Source organism: Ceraceosorus guamensis, assembly GCF_003144195.1.
Source record: "Ceraceosorus guamensis strain MCA 4658 unplaced genomic scaffold IE81scaffold_114, whole genome shotgun sequence".
Lineage (NCBI taxonomy): Eukaryota > Fungi > Basidiomycota > Exobasidiomycetes > Ceraceosorales > Ceraceosoraceae > Ceraceosorus > Ceraceosorus guamensis.
The window spans coordinates 1-13,413 of NW_020290109.1; the positions used below are offsets into that span (position 1 = coordinate 1).

At 56.9% G+C, this 13,413-nt stretch overlaps 5 protein-coding genes across 5 annotated transcripts; 3 read left to right on the forward strand and 2 right to left on the reverse strand.

The window, feature by feature from the left end:
• Nucleotides 1-8: 8 nt before the first annotated feature.
• IE81DRAFT_23986 (hypothetical protein) lies at nucleotides 9-1,605 on the reverse strand. Its single transcript, XM_025511211.1, has one exon. It carries the CDS (start codon nucleotides 1,421-1,423, stop codon nucleotides 305-307), a length of 1,119 nt encoding a protein of 372 aa, XP_025366634.1. The 5' UTR covers nucleotides 1,424-1,605; the 3' UTR covers nucleotides 9-304.
• Nucleotides 1,606-3,427: 1,822 nt separating this feature from the next.
• IE81DRAFT_369049 (hypothetical protein) lies at nucleotides 3,428-6,915 on the forward strand (the record flags this gene model as incomplete). Its single annotated transcript, XM_025517205.1, has 2 exons — nucleotides 3,428-4,640; nucleotides 5,802-6,915. The coding sequence occupies exons 1-2, from the start codon at nucleotides 3,919-3,921 to the stop codon at nucleotides 6,913-6,915; spliced, it is 1,836 nt and encodes a 611-aa protein (XP_025366635.1). The 5' UTR covers nucleotides 3,428-3,918.
• Nucleotides 6,916-6,948: 33 nt separating this feature from the next.
• On the reverse strand, nucleotides 6,949-9,944 carry IE81DRAFT_326485 (putative NOG1-nucleolar G-protein required for 60S ribosomal subunit biogenesis). Its single transcript, XM_025514829.1, has 8 exons — nucleotides 9,482-9,944; nucleotides 9,366-9,397; nucleotides 9,142-9,297; nucleotides 8,230-9,080; nucleotides 8,065-8,152; nucleotides 7,828-7,996; nucleotides 7,202-7,757; nucleotides 6,949-7,118 (listed from the first exon to the last, which is right to left on the reverse strand). The coding sequence occupies exons 1-8, from the start codon at nucleotides 9,695-9,697 to the stop codon at nucleotides 7,066-7,068; spliced, it is 2,121 nt and encodes a 706-aa protein (XP_025366636.1). The 5' UTR covers nucleotides 9,698-9,944; the 3' UTR covers nucleotides 6,949-7,065.
• A 433-nt stretch (nucleotides 9,945-10,377) lies between these two features.
• Nucleotides 10,378-11,649, forward strand: IE81DRAFT_335593 (DUF814-domain-containing protein; the record flags this gene model as incomplete). Its single annotated transcript, XM_025515447.1, has 6 exons — nucleotides 10,378-10,402; nucleotides 10,550-10,765; nucleotides 10,836-10,888; nucleotides 10,990-11,190; nucleotides 11,307-11,373; nucleotides 11,528-11,649. The coding sequence occupies 6 exons, from the start codon at nucleotides 10,378-10,380 to the stop codon at nucleotides 11,647-11,649; spliced, it is 684 nt and encodes a 227-aa protein (XP_025366637.1).
• Nucleotides 11,650-12,180: 531 nt separating this feature from the next.
• On the forward strand, nucleotides 12,181-13,397 carry IE81DRAFT_369052 (hypothetical protein; the record flags this gene model as incomplete). The annotated part of the gene is made up of 4 exons (XM_025517206.1): nucleotides 12,181-12,789; nucleotides 12,907-12,933; nucleotides 13,076-13,234; nucleotides 13,350-13,397. The coding sequence occupies exons 1-4, from the start codon at nucleotides 12,211-12,213 to the stop codon at nucleotides 13,395-13,397; spliced, it is 813 nt and encodes a 270-aa protein (XP_025366638.1). The 5' UTR covers nucleotides 12,181-12,210.
• Nucleotides 13,398-13,413: the final 16 nt, after the last annotated feature.

Sequence of the window (13,413 nt, forward strand, 5' to 3'; positions counted from 1 at the left end):
CCCCCGCCCACTCGTAAGATCCGCGCATGAGTGCTGTATGCTTGCGCCGATTGTGGAGTGTACGCTTCGAGTCAAGCAAGCAAAAGCACCGTCACGACAAGCGCTCTTGCCTTTGGCATGGCACGCCAGGCCGCAGCCGGTCCCCCTCTTCAAGGTGCTCCTGAATACGCTACCTCTCAGAACGCAGACACCGTATCATAAAGTCGTTGGCGAACGCCCATGTATTTCCTACTGCGCCACTCTCAGTGTGCCCCGCCTAATCGTGTATGGGGCGCGCGCGCAAAACTCGAGCCCACATCCGTTCTCATCTGGCTCTCTCGCCAACGATGCTCCACCAAACGACGTCCAGTATGCCCTTTCTGACCTGTTCTAGAGTCAGGTCTTGTCCCTCTGGCGGAACGTGCACGAACAAGGGTGTGATGGGGGACGCCTTTTGCTGTTGATCCGCCTCGTCGTCGGCATCTCGCCTCGCTCCAGCAACTCCTTCGAGCCGATGAGCGGCCCGCTGAAATTCCGTCAAAGAGGCGTAGTAGATAAAGTCGCACAGAAATCTACCGGCATCGTCCGATTCCCTGACGGGCGTGCCCCTCGCGCTCAAGAACTTTGCGAGCCCATCAGTGTCCACGTTTGTCTCTTCCACATCCTTGAACTGCTCGTAGCCTTCCGCAAAGCCGCGAAGGCAAGCATGATCGAAGAGCCTCTTTGGAGGGGGAGGAGGTTGCGCCGCTGTCCTGCAAAGCCGAGGTCCAAACGATGCGATGGCTTCCTCTTCCAGGTTTGTCGGCGGCGGCGGCGACGACGACGATTTCTCCTGACCATTCGATTCGGCGGCGCGTGCTTGTTGCTCCTTCAAAGCCCTCTCCGCAGCTCTCTGCAAGCGCTCCCTCTCCCTCTCTTCGGCCTTGGAAAGCTCAGAGGCCACATCGCTCTGGTCCGTCGCGCGCGGTGCGAACTCTCCCTTTGCATCCGTAATCTGGTATCTCCTCTTGTGCGCCGCCTTCTCCACCGCCAAACCGCCTGGATAGCCCACGCCCAAATGCAGTACAAAGTCGTAACCCCTTTCGGGATGGCGGAGCGTGTATCCTATAGGGTAGGGCTCCCCTATACCTTGCGGACCCTCGTCGTCCGGTGCGGGAGCACCAGACGGATCCATGTAGGGCTCCGAATGGGCAGATGGCGGGTTGCCGTGTATGCGCGGCACGAGGGATAGGACGTGGGCATAGACCGTGGCTGATTGGAGCACCTGGATGTGAATGCGAGGTCCGGACTCGATGGGTGCGCTGCTGCTGCTGCTGCTTCCTGCCTCGTCTCCTGTACCAGGCGGCTCAGACAGCGACAGGTATGTATTGTTCAGCTCTTTGATGGCGAGCCATGAAGGGTTCGCATCTTTCCCGATGGAGCCAAATGGCTGTGCGTGATCCATGACAGCGCATACATCCGGACACGAGAGTCAGCAGAGGTTGCGGCGGCGGTGTGGGCGTGTCCTTTACAAACACGCCGCACGCCTCGACTCGGCGACTCACACCAAAGCCAGTGATCAGGACTTCGACGTCCCTGGCACGACTCGTCGAGCCAGCACTACCATTCCGAGCGCTTCCGCCGACCACTGCTGGTGCCATTGTGAGACCTTGTCTGTGCAGATGGGCGTGCTGCCAAAGGTGTCCACTTTGTAGCGTCGCACTTCTCCAGACTGCAGCTCGCTACGCCTGACTTCAGTGGACGCCTTGCGTTTCTGAAGGGCCGCAGGATTTGATGAAGTGAAGTTGCAAAGGTCGGCAGCGTGAGCAGATGGGAGTACGGCTTGCAAAAAGGGACGTTATTCAAAAGGCCAAAAGATTCGCGCTTGATGGGGGTCAAGGCGGCGGGCGGCGGGCGGCGCGGCGGCGAACTTTAGGTGTCGGCGCGAGATCTGCTGGGGCAGTGGCGAGTGGTCAGATGTTTGAAACTCCGCTGGTGCTTCCGGCAGCGGTGGACCCTGAGTCGGGGGATGGATGCCTGCTGCAGAAGGGAGAGCTAGGTGGCCAGGCCACGACTAGGAAAGGTAGATCAGCGAATGCAGGATGCGTGTGCTGGTGCGAGCGGAGAGGCTGGTCAGACCAAGAGGCTTGCTGTATAATCGCAAGGAGGCCTGTGTGGAAGGAAGCCTACAGTCAAAGTCGCCAGTGTGAGAGTGAGTGTTCATTCGTGATTCCTGATACGCGGCATCGCCGAGGAGATGAATGCGCACGCACCACCTTGCGCATATATAGATATCAATTGAGAGGCGCGCGCGCACAGAGAAGTCGTACCTGCGCCTCTGCTGCTGCTGCTGCTGCGCCTCGCTTCGTGTATATTATGTTATGTAGGTCATGTATATACAGTCACGAGTCGGCAGGTGATTGCAGTTGCTGCTGCTGCTGCAACCCGCGGGGGTGCGTGGGCGATTCGCGTGCATGGCGCATCGCGATTGCCGAGTCAGCGTGGGCGATTAATTGCTAGCGTAGGGGATGCTGAGCGCCTATATAGCTGCGAGCACAGGGAGAGAAGAGAGAGATCGACGAGAGAGAGGGAGATATGATGTGGAGCAGACAGACAGCGTGTGCGTGTGCGTGTGCGTGTGCGTGTGCGTGTGCGTGTGCGTGTGACATTCGTCATTCGTGATTTGGTCGTCTCAACGCGTCGGTCGAGTCCTCCCTCTCGCTCTCGCTCTCGCTCTCGCTCTCGCTCTCGCTCTCGCTGCTGCATGCATGAATTGTGAATGCCTGCACGATGGGTGCATGTGTGCCCGCGCCCGCGCCTCCTCCACTCTCGTGAGCCGCGAGTACCGAGGTGGCTTAAGCAGCGCGGGTCGGTCATCAGCCACTGCAGCCATCCAGCAGCTCCACACACGCACACGCAGCAGGTCAACAAGCGATTCAGCGCTGCTGCTGCTGATGCTCGCTCGCCTTTTGACGACAGGAATCACGACCACCACATCGTATGCGTGTCGTATAATACAGAGCAGCAGAAGCCAGGTTTCGCCGAGGAAGAAGAGGGAGGTGCAAGAAGGGCCGAGTGCACGCACGCGGGTGAGCAGCAGCAGAGGGAGGGAGGGTGTAGCGTCGCCCATGCACGCATTTCGCAATCACCATCGAGTCTCCCACCACTCACCACTACTCGCCATTTGGCTCCTTTAATTGCTGGATGATAAGCGAAGATGCGCGCGCGCGCATCAGCTCGGCGAAACCTCTTGTGGAGGTCCACAACAGTCTGGTCAATTGTGCTGTCTGAACACCGTCAAGCGAGCATCCCAAGAAGGATACGCGCGCGTGTGCAGCTGCTGAATGCGCGCTGCCCCCGCGAGGACCGCGCATGGTGCGCGATGCATAGCTGCTGAGCTTTCGCACTTCACACGCGTGCCTCGTCCAGCTTCGATCGGCCGCAGCTGACTCGTGACTACACGACTCAGTCTGATCAGCAAATCGTGAATGCCAGTCAGTAGGGCGCACGTATGGAAACCCGCTGATGGTGTGACTTTCATCTTCGCGCCATTCTCAAGACGACGATGCGCTCGCTATTTGGTGGCGCGATAACCTTTCGTCGACTTTTCGCGTACCGCTCGCTTCGAGCAACGTTTGCTGCTGCTGCTGCTGCTGCTGCTGGAAGACGACCGCCACCTTGCTCTGTCCGCGCCAGGACTCGCCACCTGCGCGTGTTTGGTCGACGGACGCATACATGCGCCCGTAGCTCTGAAATCTCCGCACCCACCCAAATGCTTGAAATACAGTGTGTGTGTCTTGGGGTAACGAGCGCTTCACTTCGCTACATCAAAGGAGGTAAAGTCAAGCCATCCACATCAGCGCGCTCACAACAATCTTTGACCCTCCGCTAGCAGCGTCGCTCACCGCCACGCGCAGCTCTCTCAACGCGCTCTTGGACGTGCTGCAGCTTGTTTCTGCCATGCGAAACTTCACCATGGGCACGCTCACGCTGGCGATGATGGCCTTTACACGCTCGGCCTTTGCCTTGCCAGCGTCTCGCACTTTCACGGCACGTGGCGTTGCACATGCGCCGACCTCGGAGATCACTCAAACTTTGAGAGCCGCCTGGCTGCTCACCAAGCGCGATCCGCACCCTCTGTCAAGCGTTTTTAAAAAGCTGTCCAAAAAGGGTTCGAAAGCATTCAGATCCGGCGATGAGGGCGCGTCGAACGACCAAGCGGAAGGCGGCAAAAGCGTCGATGGTCGCGAGTCGATGAGGAGTCCATCGTCTTCTCGCTCCACGCCAGCCGACGAGCTGAGGCAAAGCTTCTCCATCATGGGTTCTCCGCCATACACTTTCGATGCCGATGGGTCTTGGAACGCCGGATCTTCTGCGCATGGTGGTGAGATTATGAGCTGGATCTCTTCCGAAGGACATAGAGGACCTTTTCAGCACGGCTTGCATGCTCAGCCAAACGAGGATAGCAGACTACGAACGCACGAGCTCCTCGTCGAAGTTCCGCGGGGAATCGACCCGCTCGGCAATCCGCATTTCAGGCAACATCCAGCTTTTCAACGAACGTCCAGTCACGTATCGAGTCTGGGCGAGATCTCGAGCGCTTCGGGATACGTGTCCAGCCACGAGGAGAATGTGGAGCACGAAAGTAGGAGGGATGAAGAGAGATCTGGCAGAATTCAGCGGTTTCTGGGCTTTTCGAAGAAGAGGAAGGGAAAAAAGAAGCACAGATGATTCGAGATGTAACATCGAGAAGAGAACGTTCATAGTCTGACTACAATGAGCAAGCGACGCGTGTCGACGTCAACCCCCACTCGAACGAGCAGGAAGCTTTCGCTTTGGATGACTTGACGAGGCCCACACGAACGAGCAGGAAGCTACCGCTTTGGATGATTTGACGAGGACGTACAGCAAGCACCGTTGAAGATGCTCGGAGAGGCATTCGAAAATCGAAATGAAGTGAATGGCGCGTGCCTTTGCGAGTACGCACGGAGACACGCGCGCGGTAGCACGACCCAATCCTCCGCTTGATGCATCGCCTCGCTCTAACTTCCCCCCCAGCTGCCGCACTCTCGATCTTCACAGGAAGCTTAGTATGTCGCCCCATGGAGAGCGTTAGGCTGACGCCATGGATTCTTTACAGCGCGATACTGCTGAGCATCACTGTGCAAAAACATGCGACCAAAAGGAGCTCGCGTACGTCGGGCGGGCACGCCAGTGGCGCAGCGCCGCTTTGCTACCCACGCCTCTGCAAATCTCGGCTGCACGCTCTCTTCGCGATGGCGAGAGTGATTGCATACAGGATCCCGATCGCCTATTGTACCAGCTTCGCGAATACCATGCCCATCTTTTCCGTTCTTCGCTCCTCGATTCTACTTCGCCAGGCAAAACGCCGTCAGCTGGTCTCGCACTCGTCTACATCTGCCGCATCCGAGGCCCTGGGCACGCCACTCTATAAGCTCTAAGTTCCTAATTGCTCGATGCATGACGAGCAGACTCGATCAGACCATCCTCACCAAGCTGTGGTCGCCCTGAGCATGCTTTAGGTTTCATTGACCATGAGACGCCGTTGCTCGCTAATCCCGCTTCTCGTGATCGCAAGCGCAAGCGCTAGCGCCAATGTGCCGCTTGTGGAGTATCTACGCTGCGCGCTGCATTCCACGTCTCGCTGTGCCGTCCAGGATCGATTTTGGAGCAACATGCTCGCATACTTTTCTCGCAAGTCTTCTTTCCCGCCTGCTCTGCTCGCACGCAAAGGAAGTGCAAGCTTTTCTCCAACCCGCGTCTTGACAAGACGAAGTCCCCTCCGCGGTGCCTGGCGCTCTGTCACGCGCAAACTGACCAAGAGCAAAGCCAGCAAAACAGACGAACTCTGCCAACGGCAAGGCTCCATCGGGCGCATCTCCGCTAGGTTCGGTGCGCTCCGAGCCAGTAGGCTCGTACGAACGTCCTTTGGACGTCTCTCCGCTGCTGCTAAGCCCATCCGCATCATCCGCCTACGGAACAGCCGAGCATCGAGCGGCATTCTACGCCAATCGCGCACGTTCCCGCGAAGCGTCTCGAGGAAGCAGTCCGGCCGACTCTTTGCCATCCATCCATCGCTCCTTCGAACAGAGTCGATCGCCCGACCCAGCAACTGTCCGATCCGCATCTCGCGCATCTGCGCGACACACTGCGAGGCTCAAGGTGCTAGCGGAAGGCAATGCAGATCCTCGGTACGGCGTAAATGCAGGGTTGGGTGAAGCAGGGCTTTACAAGTCGACATTCCCAGAGTCCTGCCCCAGGAGTGGCAAGATGCGCCAAAGTCGACTCGATCCAGATCCGCTTCCATCTCGCCCGAGCCAGCGAGACCCAGCAACATCAGTCCAGCATTATGGCGCTTCTTCTCCAAAGATGCCAAAAGGGGGCCTTTCAAGCATGGCATCCTTCCAGGCTGGGGCGCAAAGCTGCGAAGAGAAGAAGCTTCGCGCAGCAGCAGCAGCAGCAGTCACAGCGCGCCGCAAAATTCCACGTCGGACGGTCAAGCGCTCGAGGAGCTGCAACGCGCACCTTTCCTTCACCGCAGTCAGAGCACACCCTCCAGTCACTCGTCGCAAAGCGGCTCTGCACGCAATTCTCCAACCCATCGATCTCTTGGCAGTGCCAAGCAGCGCCACTCCCACTCCCAGTGCAGCAACGCCCGAACGCGGTCGAAGTCGCTTGGTCAAGAGCAAAAAGACAAGGCAGCACAAAAAGGCGCCCGAGACGACAACGACGACGCTGGCGACGACATCGCGAACTGGACTAGCGGCTCATGCGAGGCGCATCGAAAGATGGATCCAGTACCACCCTCCGGACGACGCGCGCGCGCGCCGTCAAGCCCGAGTCCCGCTCACCGCGCTAGTAGTAGCGAGTGACGTGTCGCCCAAAAAGCACCAAAGCTTGGCCGAGCGTCAAAGCGTCGAGCTGACAAAAGAGTAGTCCAGCGCGAAGCAACGAAATGCCTCAACATGTCCTCCCCGATGCGCGCATCCGCTACGAGTATCGATTGAGCTGAGCGGGGCAAGTGGGCAATGTACACAAGGATTGCAGGGCAGAGAGAGAGGAGAAAAAGGCCGCCATTCGAGTCGCTCATCTGCTCCTCGAAGTTCCCTTGCCACGTTTTCCAGCAAAGAGCCATTTTGCTGATGGTGAGCGAGAGGGAGCAGGCAGCAATATTCAGCAAGGACACGCCGCATCGTCTTTTTTTCGCGTGTACTCCACTCACGCATCTTTTCCTTGATGGCTCGATCACTTTCACCAGCCTTGGCAAGTCGATTGCGTTCTCTCAGACTGAGATCCTTTAGCTCGCGAGCCTTTTCAACCTGAGCCTTGCCAGCCAGTCCCGCCGTCTGTCTGTTCTTCGTCGGTCTCCTGACCGCTCCCGCCCGCGCAGTGATCGCTCCGCCGGATTTCGTCGTGCTGCCCACACCAGCCGTAGCTCCTCGCAGCGCTGCAAGCTTCTTGCCCGTGTTGCCCTTGCGCTTCTTGCCGCCAGGCGCCTCGCCGTCCACATCCATCGACCCTTCCTGCTCGTCGTCGGACCACGCATCCTCATCGCGCGTCTTTGTTGCTGCATCCACCTCCATCGACTCGTCATCATCGTCCGCACCTCGCTTCCTCTTCGCTTTGAGGGAAATGCCCTTGGCCTTGGCCAGCAATTCGGCGCGAGCAGTGATGCTGCTCGGGTCTATACCGAGGCTGCGCAGCTTTTCTTCCATCTCGCTGAGGGTGCGAGTTTGCATCTTGCGGGGAATCTGCAAGCGAGATTTCATGTGCTTGCGCTGGAGCACCATTGGGGAAAACGATTCAGCGCGTTGACGCAGGAAACATCTGGTCCATCCGCATGCTCACCTCGCGACTAGCCAGACGAGCCTCTTCTTTCCTTCGCCTAATCTCTTCTGCAGCTTCGCGAATTTCTCGCGCTTCATCGTCCTCCTCCTCTTCATTCTCGACGTCATAGAATCCATCCTGCTCCAATCTCTCCTCCTCCTGTTCCAACTCCTCGAGACGTTCCATGATACTGCAGGCAGCAGCGCGATGCGGTGAGCACCTGGACGCACGCGTCAACATCTTGCGCCCCCCACTCACTCTGGATCGATAAAGTCTGCGACATTCTTTCCATTGTAGAACTCGGGCATCTTGTCCCACCTCTCCTCCTCTGGGATCAAGTAATTCTCTGCGCAAAATCAAGTCGAGCGAAATGTCAATCGCACGCGCGTGTACCAGAGACGCGCGCGCGCGCGCCAAACTCACTCTTCATGTCCATATTGTGAACACCAGCACCGCCGCGTTCCTCTTGCTCGTCGCGCTCGAGTTTGCGCCTGTTGGGATCCTCCTTGTCGTACTTTTTGCCCGCCACAAATCCTTCGGGAATGAACGGTTTCCTCTCCAAATCATCTCTAGCTTTAGGTTGAGCGACGTGCAACCTGTTTGTGATGGAGTTGACCTTGCCTCCTCTGGACTTGGCTTCGATTCTGGATTCCAGCAATGCGTCGCAAGCGGCATTTCGGGCCGACATGACTCCTTCTTCCGTAAAGGTGCTGATCTCTGCAAGCTGCACCTTGCCATTGCTCTCCTCTACGATTTCCCGAACTAGCGCTGCTCTGGACGGTTCGAGAGATTCGAGCTTGACGACGTCGATCTTGTTGATGACGAGCATCGTCGGCTTGTTGGCAAAGAGCGGCTTGATGGAGTGGTACAGCGCCACTTGAGCTTCGACGGTATAGCCGCACTGCTCGCTCAGATCCATAAAGTAAAGCACTGCGGATCTAAGATGAGCAAGAGCAGTGATGGATTGCATTTCGATCGTGTTCATCTCCTCTAGCGGATGATCCAAGATGCCCGGCGTGTCGATGATCTGCCAGCGCAAATACTTGTAGTCCATGTGTCCCACAAAGAGCGACTTTGTGGTGAATGCGTAGGGCTGCACATCCACATCTGCGCGCGTAACCTTGTTGATGAAGGATGATTTGCCGACATTGGGATAGCCGCAGATGAGCAGCGTACGCGTAGATGGATCGATGGCTGGTAGACGAGAAATGTGCTGCCTGACCTGCTCCAAGTACGCCAACGGGTCCTTTTGCCTCCTCATGATCGTGGCCATGCTGTGGAACAAAGGATCAGCTTGTGCGTGCAGGATCACGCACACGTTACGCTTCCACTCACCGGCCCATGGCTGCACGCTTGAGCTGCTTGGTGCGGTAGAGCGAGTCACCAAACTTGATGAGCCGCGTGTAATCCTTTGCCACCTGATCGATGAGGTGACGGGCAGTGTTGAGCTGGCCAAGTGCCAGCTTGTAGTGGTTCTTGTCGTAGAGGACGCTAAGCAACGAAGGGTTGGGTCAGCATGTATGCGGTGCGAGAGGTGGCATGCTCATACGGCCACTCACTTCATCAGAGAGGATGTAAAGGGGTGCAAGTTCTACACGCAACATCAACGCATGCAAGCAGGGTCAGCTTGAGCTACACTGGACGTACGACGCGGGCGGGCTCTTCGGAAACTCACATCGAGGATGGGAAAGTCTGTGAGGATGGCATCCAGCTTCTCTACGAAGGCATCTCTGGTGAACATGACTTTGCGCATGTAAAAGGATCGAATGCGCGTAATCTTCCATCCCGGATGCACCACGGTGGGTGTTCTCCTCTGCGTCTTGGACAGCACAATGTCCAAGAATTGTGTAGCGCTAGGCACGGGCGCCATGCTCGCTTTGAACGTCGCCATGATGTATGCCTGTGTGTGCGCTGGAGGCCAGTCGCTGTGTTCGAGATGAGGTCAAGGTGGTGCTGCGCTCAGGCGCTTGGAATCGAACCTCGGCTCGGGAGCAGCGAGCGGGCTGTCAGCGTCGAGATGGGTCTGCTGGAGGGTCGCGTCGCCGGTGCAAGCAAGGAAGGGCGAGCTTGCTGACTTTTGCGCTCGTGCGGTGTTGCTCGGGCGGTGGTGATGGTAGAAAGTGTCGCTTTGTGATCGTCTGGAGCAGGTAAGCAACTCGCACTCAGAGACTGTCAGGCAGGCCAAGAGCATTTGTGCTGCTGCTGCTGCTGCTTCTGCGCCTCGCGCGTCGGCCGTCCAGAAGCCAAAATTTTGGTTTGCCCCGCCCCGCCTCTTGCGCCTGTATTAGCTGCATGAGGCGTGCAAAAAATTCCAGACGCAGGCAACTCAACTGGCGACAAGATTCGGTCACGTGATGTCTGGCTTCACGTGACCATGAAAGGCGCCGCGGTCAGGCACGCCTCGCGGCTGCAACTATATATATCTATGCACACCCACCAGAAACACACCAGCTTCTCTCTTCGCAACCAGTGCGGGTCTCCTGCAAAGGCCGTCGCTTGTCACTCGCCGATCGTCTCGCCATTCGCGGCATTGCTTCTGCATCAAAGCATCTCCGCCGCTTTGCTCACACGATGGTCCTCTTCTTCACATCCACAGGTGAGCTGCGAGTCCGGGCAGAGTCAGGGCTCCGTTCGCGAGCGGAGGCGCCTTCCTCGCGGGCAGCATGCAGGTCCGGTCCGCCTCTGTGCATCTTCAGTCCACGCTGTCCAGCTAACCTCACTTCCTCACGCCAAGCCCATGCAGTCACTTGCCCGCCGACATCGCTGTATATGGGCAAAGACAAGTTTGAGAATGAAGTGTTGTTAAAGTATGGCGATGAGCTGGATGTTTGGTTTCATGTGGATAAGTTGAGCTCGGCTCATGTGTATCTCAGGTTACAAGAGGATATGAAATGGGAGGAAATACCAAAGACTTTGCTTGAGGATATTGGACAGCTCACCAAGGCGAACAGTATAGAAGGTGAGGGACGCGTAGTGTAGGTGGTTTGCTTGCCCTCACCTAAACCATCGCACAACTTGCACTCGAGTAGGCAACAAGAAGCAGACGGTCACCATCATCTACACGCCTTGGTCCAACGTCAAGGTGCGTGCACAAGGCTTTGCTGGCGGCCAGTAGAAGCCCCTGAGAGAATCGTCTCGGATCATGTGCAACGACTCTTCGCTGACCCTGCCGCACACACCAAGAAAACTGGAGACTTGGCAACGGGAGCCGTGCAATTCCACAACGACCGTATAGTGCGGCGTCACCATATCGCAGCGAAAGACAATGCGATTCTGAACAGGCTCAACAAGACCAAGCGTGAAGAGCTTGTGGACCACGAGGCTGTGAGGCAGGAAAGGGAAAGGGCAAAGGGAAGAGAGAGAAAAGAAGTGGCTGTGAAGGAGGTCAGTCGGTCGCGCAGGTTTCCAATCACAGATGAGCTTCGGTCTGCCGATTGATCATGCTCTCTCTCTCTTTCTCTCTCTCCTCTCTTTGACGCGCCGGGACTTTTAACTTGCAGCGAAATGCGAAATTGGCAGAACAGCGTGCGAGACAAGAAGCCAAAGCCTCGCAAGATTACTCGAATCGTGAGCTGGCACCTTCATTTCGCAAGTCGATTGATCAGCATCTGACGCATCTCACACTCGAATGCAGTCTACTCTTCGGAAGCCATCTCGGCAGCGCAGAGAGAAAAGGAACGCAAAGCTAGAGCAAAGGCGCAGGAGGAAAAGGAACGCAAAGCTAGAGCAAAGGCGCAGGAGGAAAAGGAGAAAAGTGCGGCAGGAGATGATGCTGAGCGGATAGGAGTGCGAGAGGAGCAAAGCGAAGAGGAAGATGCTGGAAGTGAGGGTTCATTCATGTGAAACATGTTGCGAGGCTCGATGCAATGGACGTCGCACTTTGTATCACTCTCGACACGAGGCGTGGACGAGACACTTTCATCTGAGGCTGATCAGCAGTCGAGACTCGATCAAGAGGTGTCGTCGCTGCAGCATACATGCTGCTCCACCAATCTGCACATGCTGACGGCGTATACGAGAAATGACCATCTCGACTCACACATACGCACGCATCGCGCTCGCGCTCGTGCACGTCCACTCGAGCCAAATGAACGAATCAATCAAGCGATTCACCACTGCAATCCGTGAAATGCAAAACACGTCCAGATCGAGGAGCTGTCTTGTTGCCGCGCAGCTGGCAGATTACAAATTTTGATTGCTCTGGGTGATCAATCAACCTCGAGCAATGTCTTGCATAAGGATCAGACTGCGCGAATGGACACCCTCTTGATTTGATGGATTGGCGGGCGGGTAAATGTGGCTTGAACATCCAGCGCTGGTTGAACCCATCGCTCGAACAGCCACGCCCGCTCAAGATCCGATGATGGATGCAAAACGAAGCGAGAATGAGACAAGGCATCGCTGATGAGCTCTTTTCGCCATTGCGTGGGGCCAAGGAAGCAACGCGCAGACCAGCTCGACATCGTGCGCTCCCCCTCCCGACGAAAATCTGAGGCTCTCTTCTTGAACACAACTCCCTTTCTCAACTCGCAGCTCTCTCCAGTCCCTTCAAGTGATTCGCCTTGCCCACCGTCACCACCGCTCTTCCCCGCCCTTTCCACAAAAGTGCTCATCATGCCACCCAAGAATGCTACCAAACCCAAGCGAGGTCTATCCGACACTCCTACTCCACCCTATTCGCCCTCTCCTTCTCAAAGCGACAAGTCGGCTCAACAAGGCTCGACGGGCGAACAAGTGTCGAAGCAAGAGCAAGAGGATGTAGCAGAAGAAAAGGAAGCTGAGCTCAAGGGGGATGTATTGACTCCCGAGCCTAGCATTTCGGGCTCCGAGTACCAAGAAGAGCAAGAGCAAGAGCAAGAGCAAGAGGTCAAATCGACTGTCGCGCCCAAGAAACGTGGACGTGCAGCACCTTCGCAGCAGACGCCCAAAAAGAGTCCAGCTAAGCGAGCCAAGAAGGAGGACGATGCTGCAGAGGGCAAAGCTGTGAGCAAAGGCCGAATCTTGTTCTGGGGGGCGATTGGCTCGACGTCCGCCCCCCCCTCGTGTCCAGACCATTGCGCCGCTCACATGACCCGCTGACCGTATCCACATCACCCGCAGCGCAACCCCCCATGGACCGCCGCAGAGGTGAGAAGGGACTGCATGTTCTCCATGAAGGACCTGCGCTGCGCGAACAGCCGAGCCGAAACTCACTCCATCCCTCTCGCTCGCCTTGCTCTTCCTATCCCGCTCGCTCCTACTCCACCACCTCCCCCAACGCCATACGCAGGATCAAGTCTTTCTCGATGCCATCCTTGCCTCCTTTACGCCCGACTACAACGCGATCGATGCAGCTCTCAAGTCTCTCAGCAAAAAGTACAACATGACCACGCGCTCCAAAAAGGAGATGAACAACAGGTGGAACGGAAGGATCAAGACGTTGTTGAGCGTGAGTTTTGCGGTGCATGTTGTGCTGCCGATTGGCACTTCACCTTGTCCTAGCCGCCTGGCAGCTTAGTTCTTGAAAACCCAGCTGACGCGCCTTGATCTCTACGGCACGCCAGGGCGGCAACGTTGCACGCATGACGTCTTCCAACACGAAGAGTGCTTGAACAAGCACATGCAAAT

Bases quoted from the DNA above. Each gene is read 5' to 3' on its own strand.
- IE81DRAFT_23986 (XM_025511211.1), bottom strand. From the start codon at position 1,423: ATGGATCACGCACAGCCATTTGGCTCCATCGGGAAAGATGCGAACCCT.
- IE81DRAFT_326485 (XM_025514829.1), bottom strand. From the start codon at position 9,697: ATGGCGACGTTCAAAGCGAGCATGGCGCCCGTGCCTAGCGCTACACAA. The intron at 8,153-8,229 runs GTGAGTTTGGCG...GATTTTGCGCAG, and splicing joins TCACAATATGGACATGAAGA to AGAATTACTTGATCCCAGAG. The intron at 7,119-7,201 runs GTGAGTGGAGTA...GCTCACCATCAG, and splicing joins AGCCATCAAGGAAAAGATGC to CAAAATGGCTCTTTGCTGGA.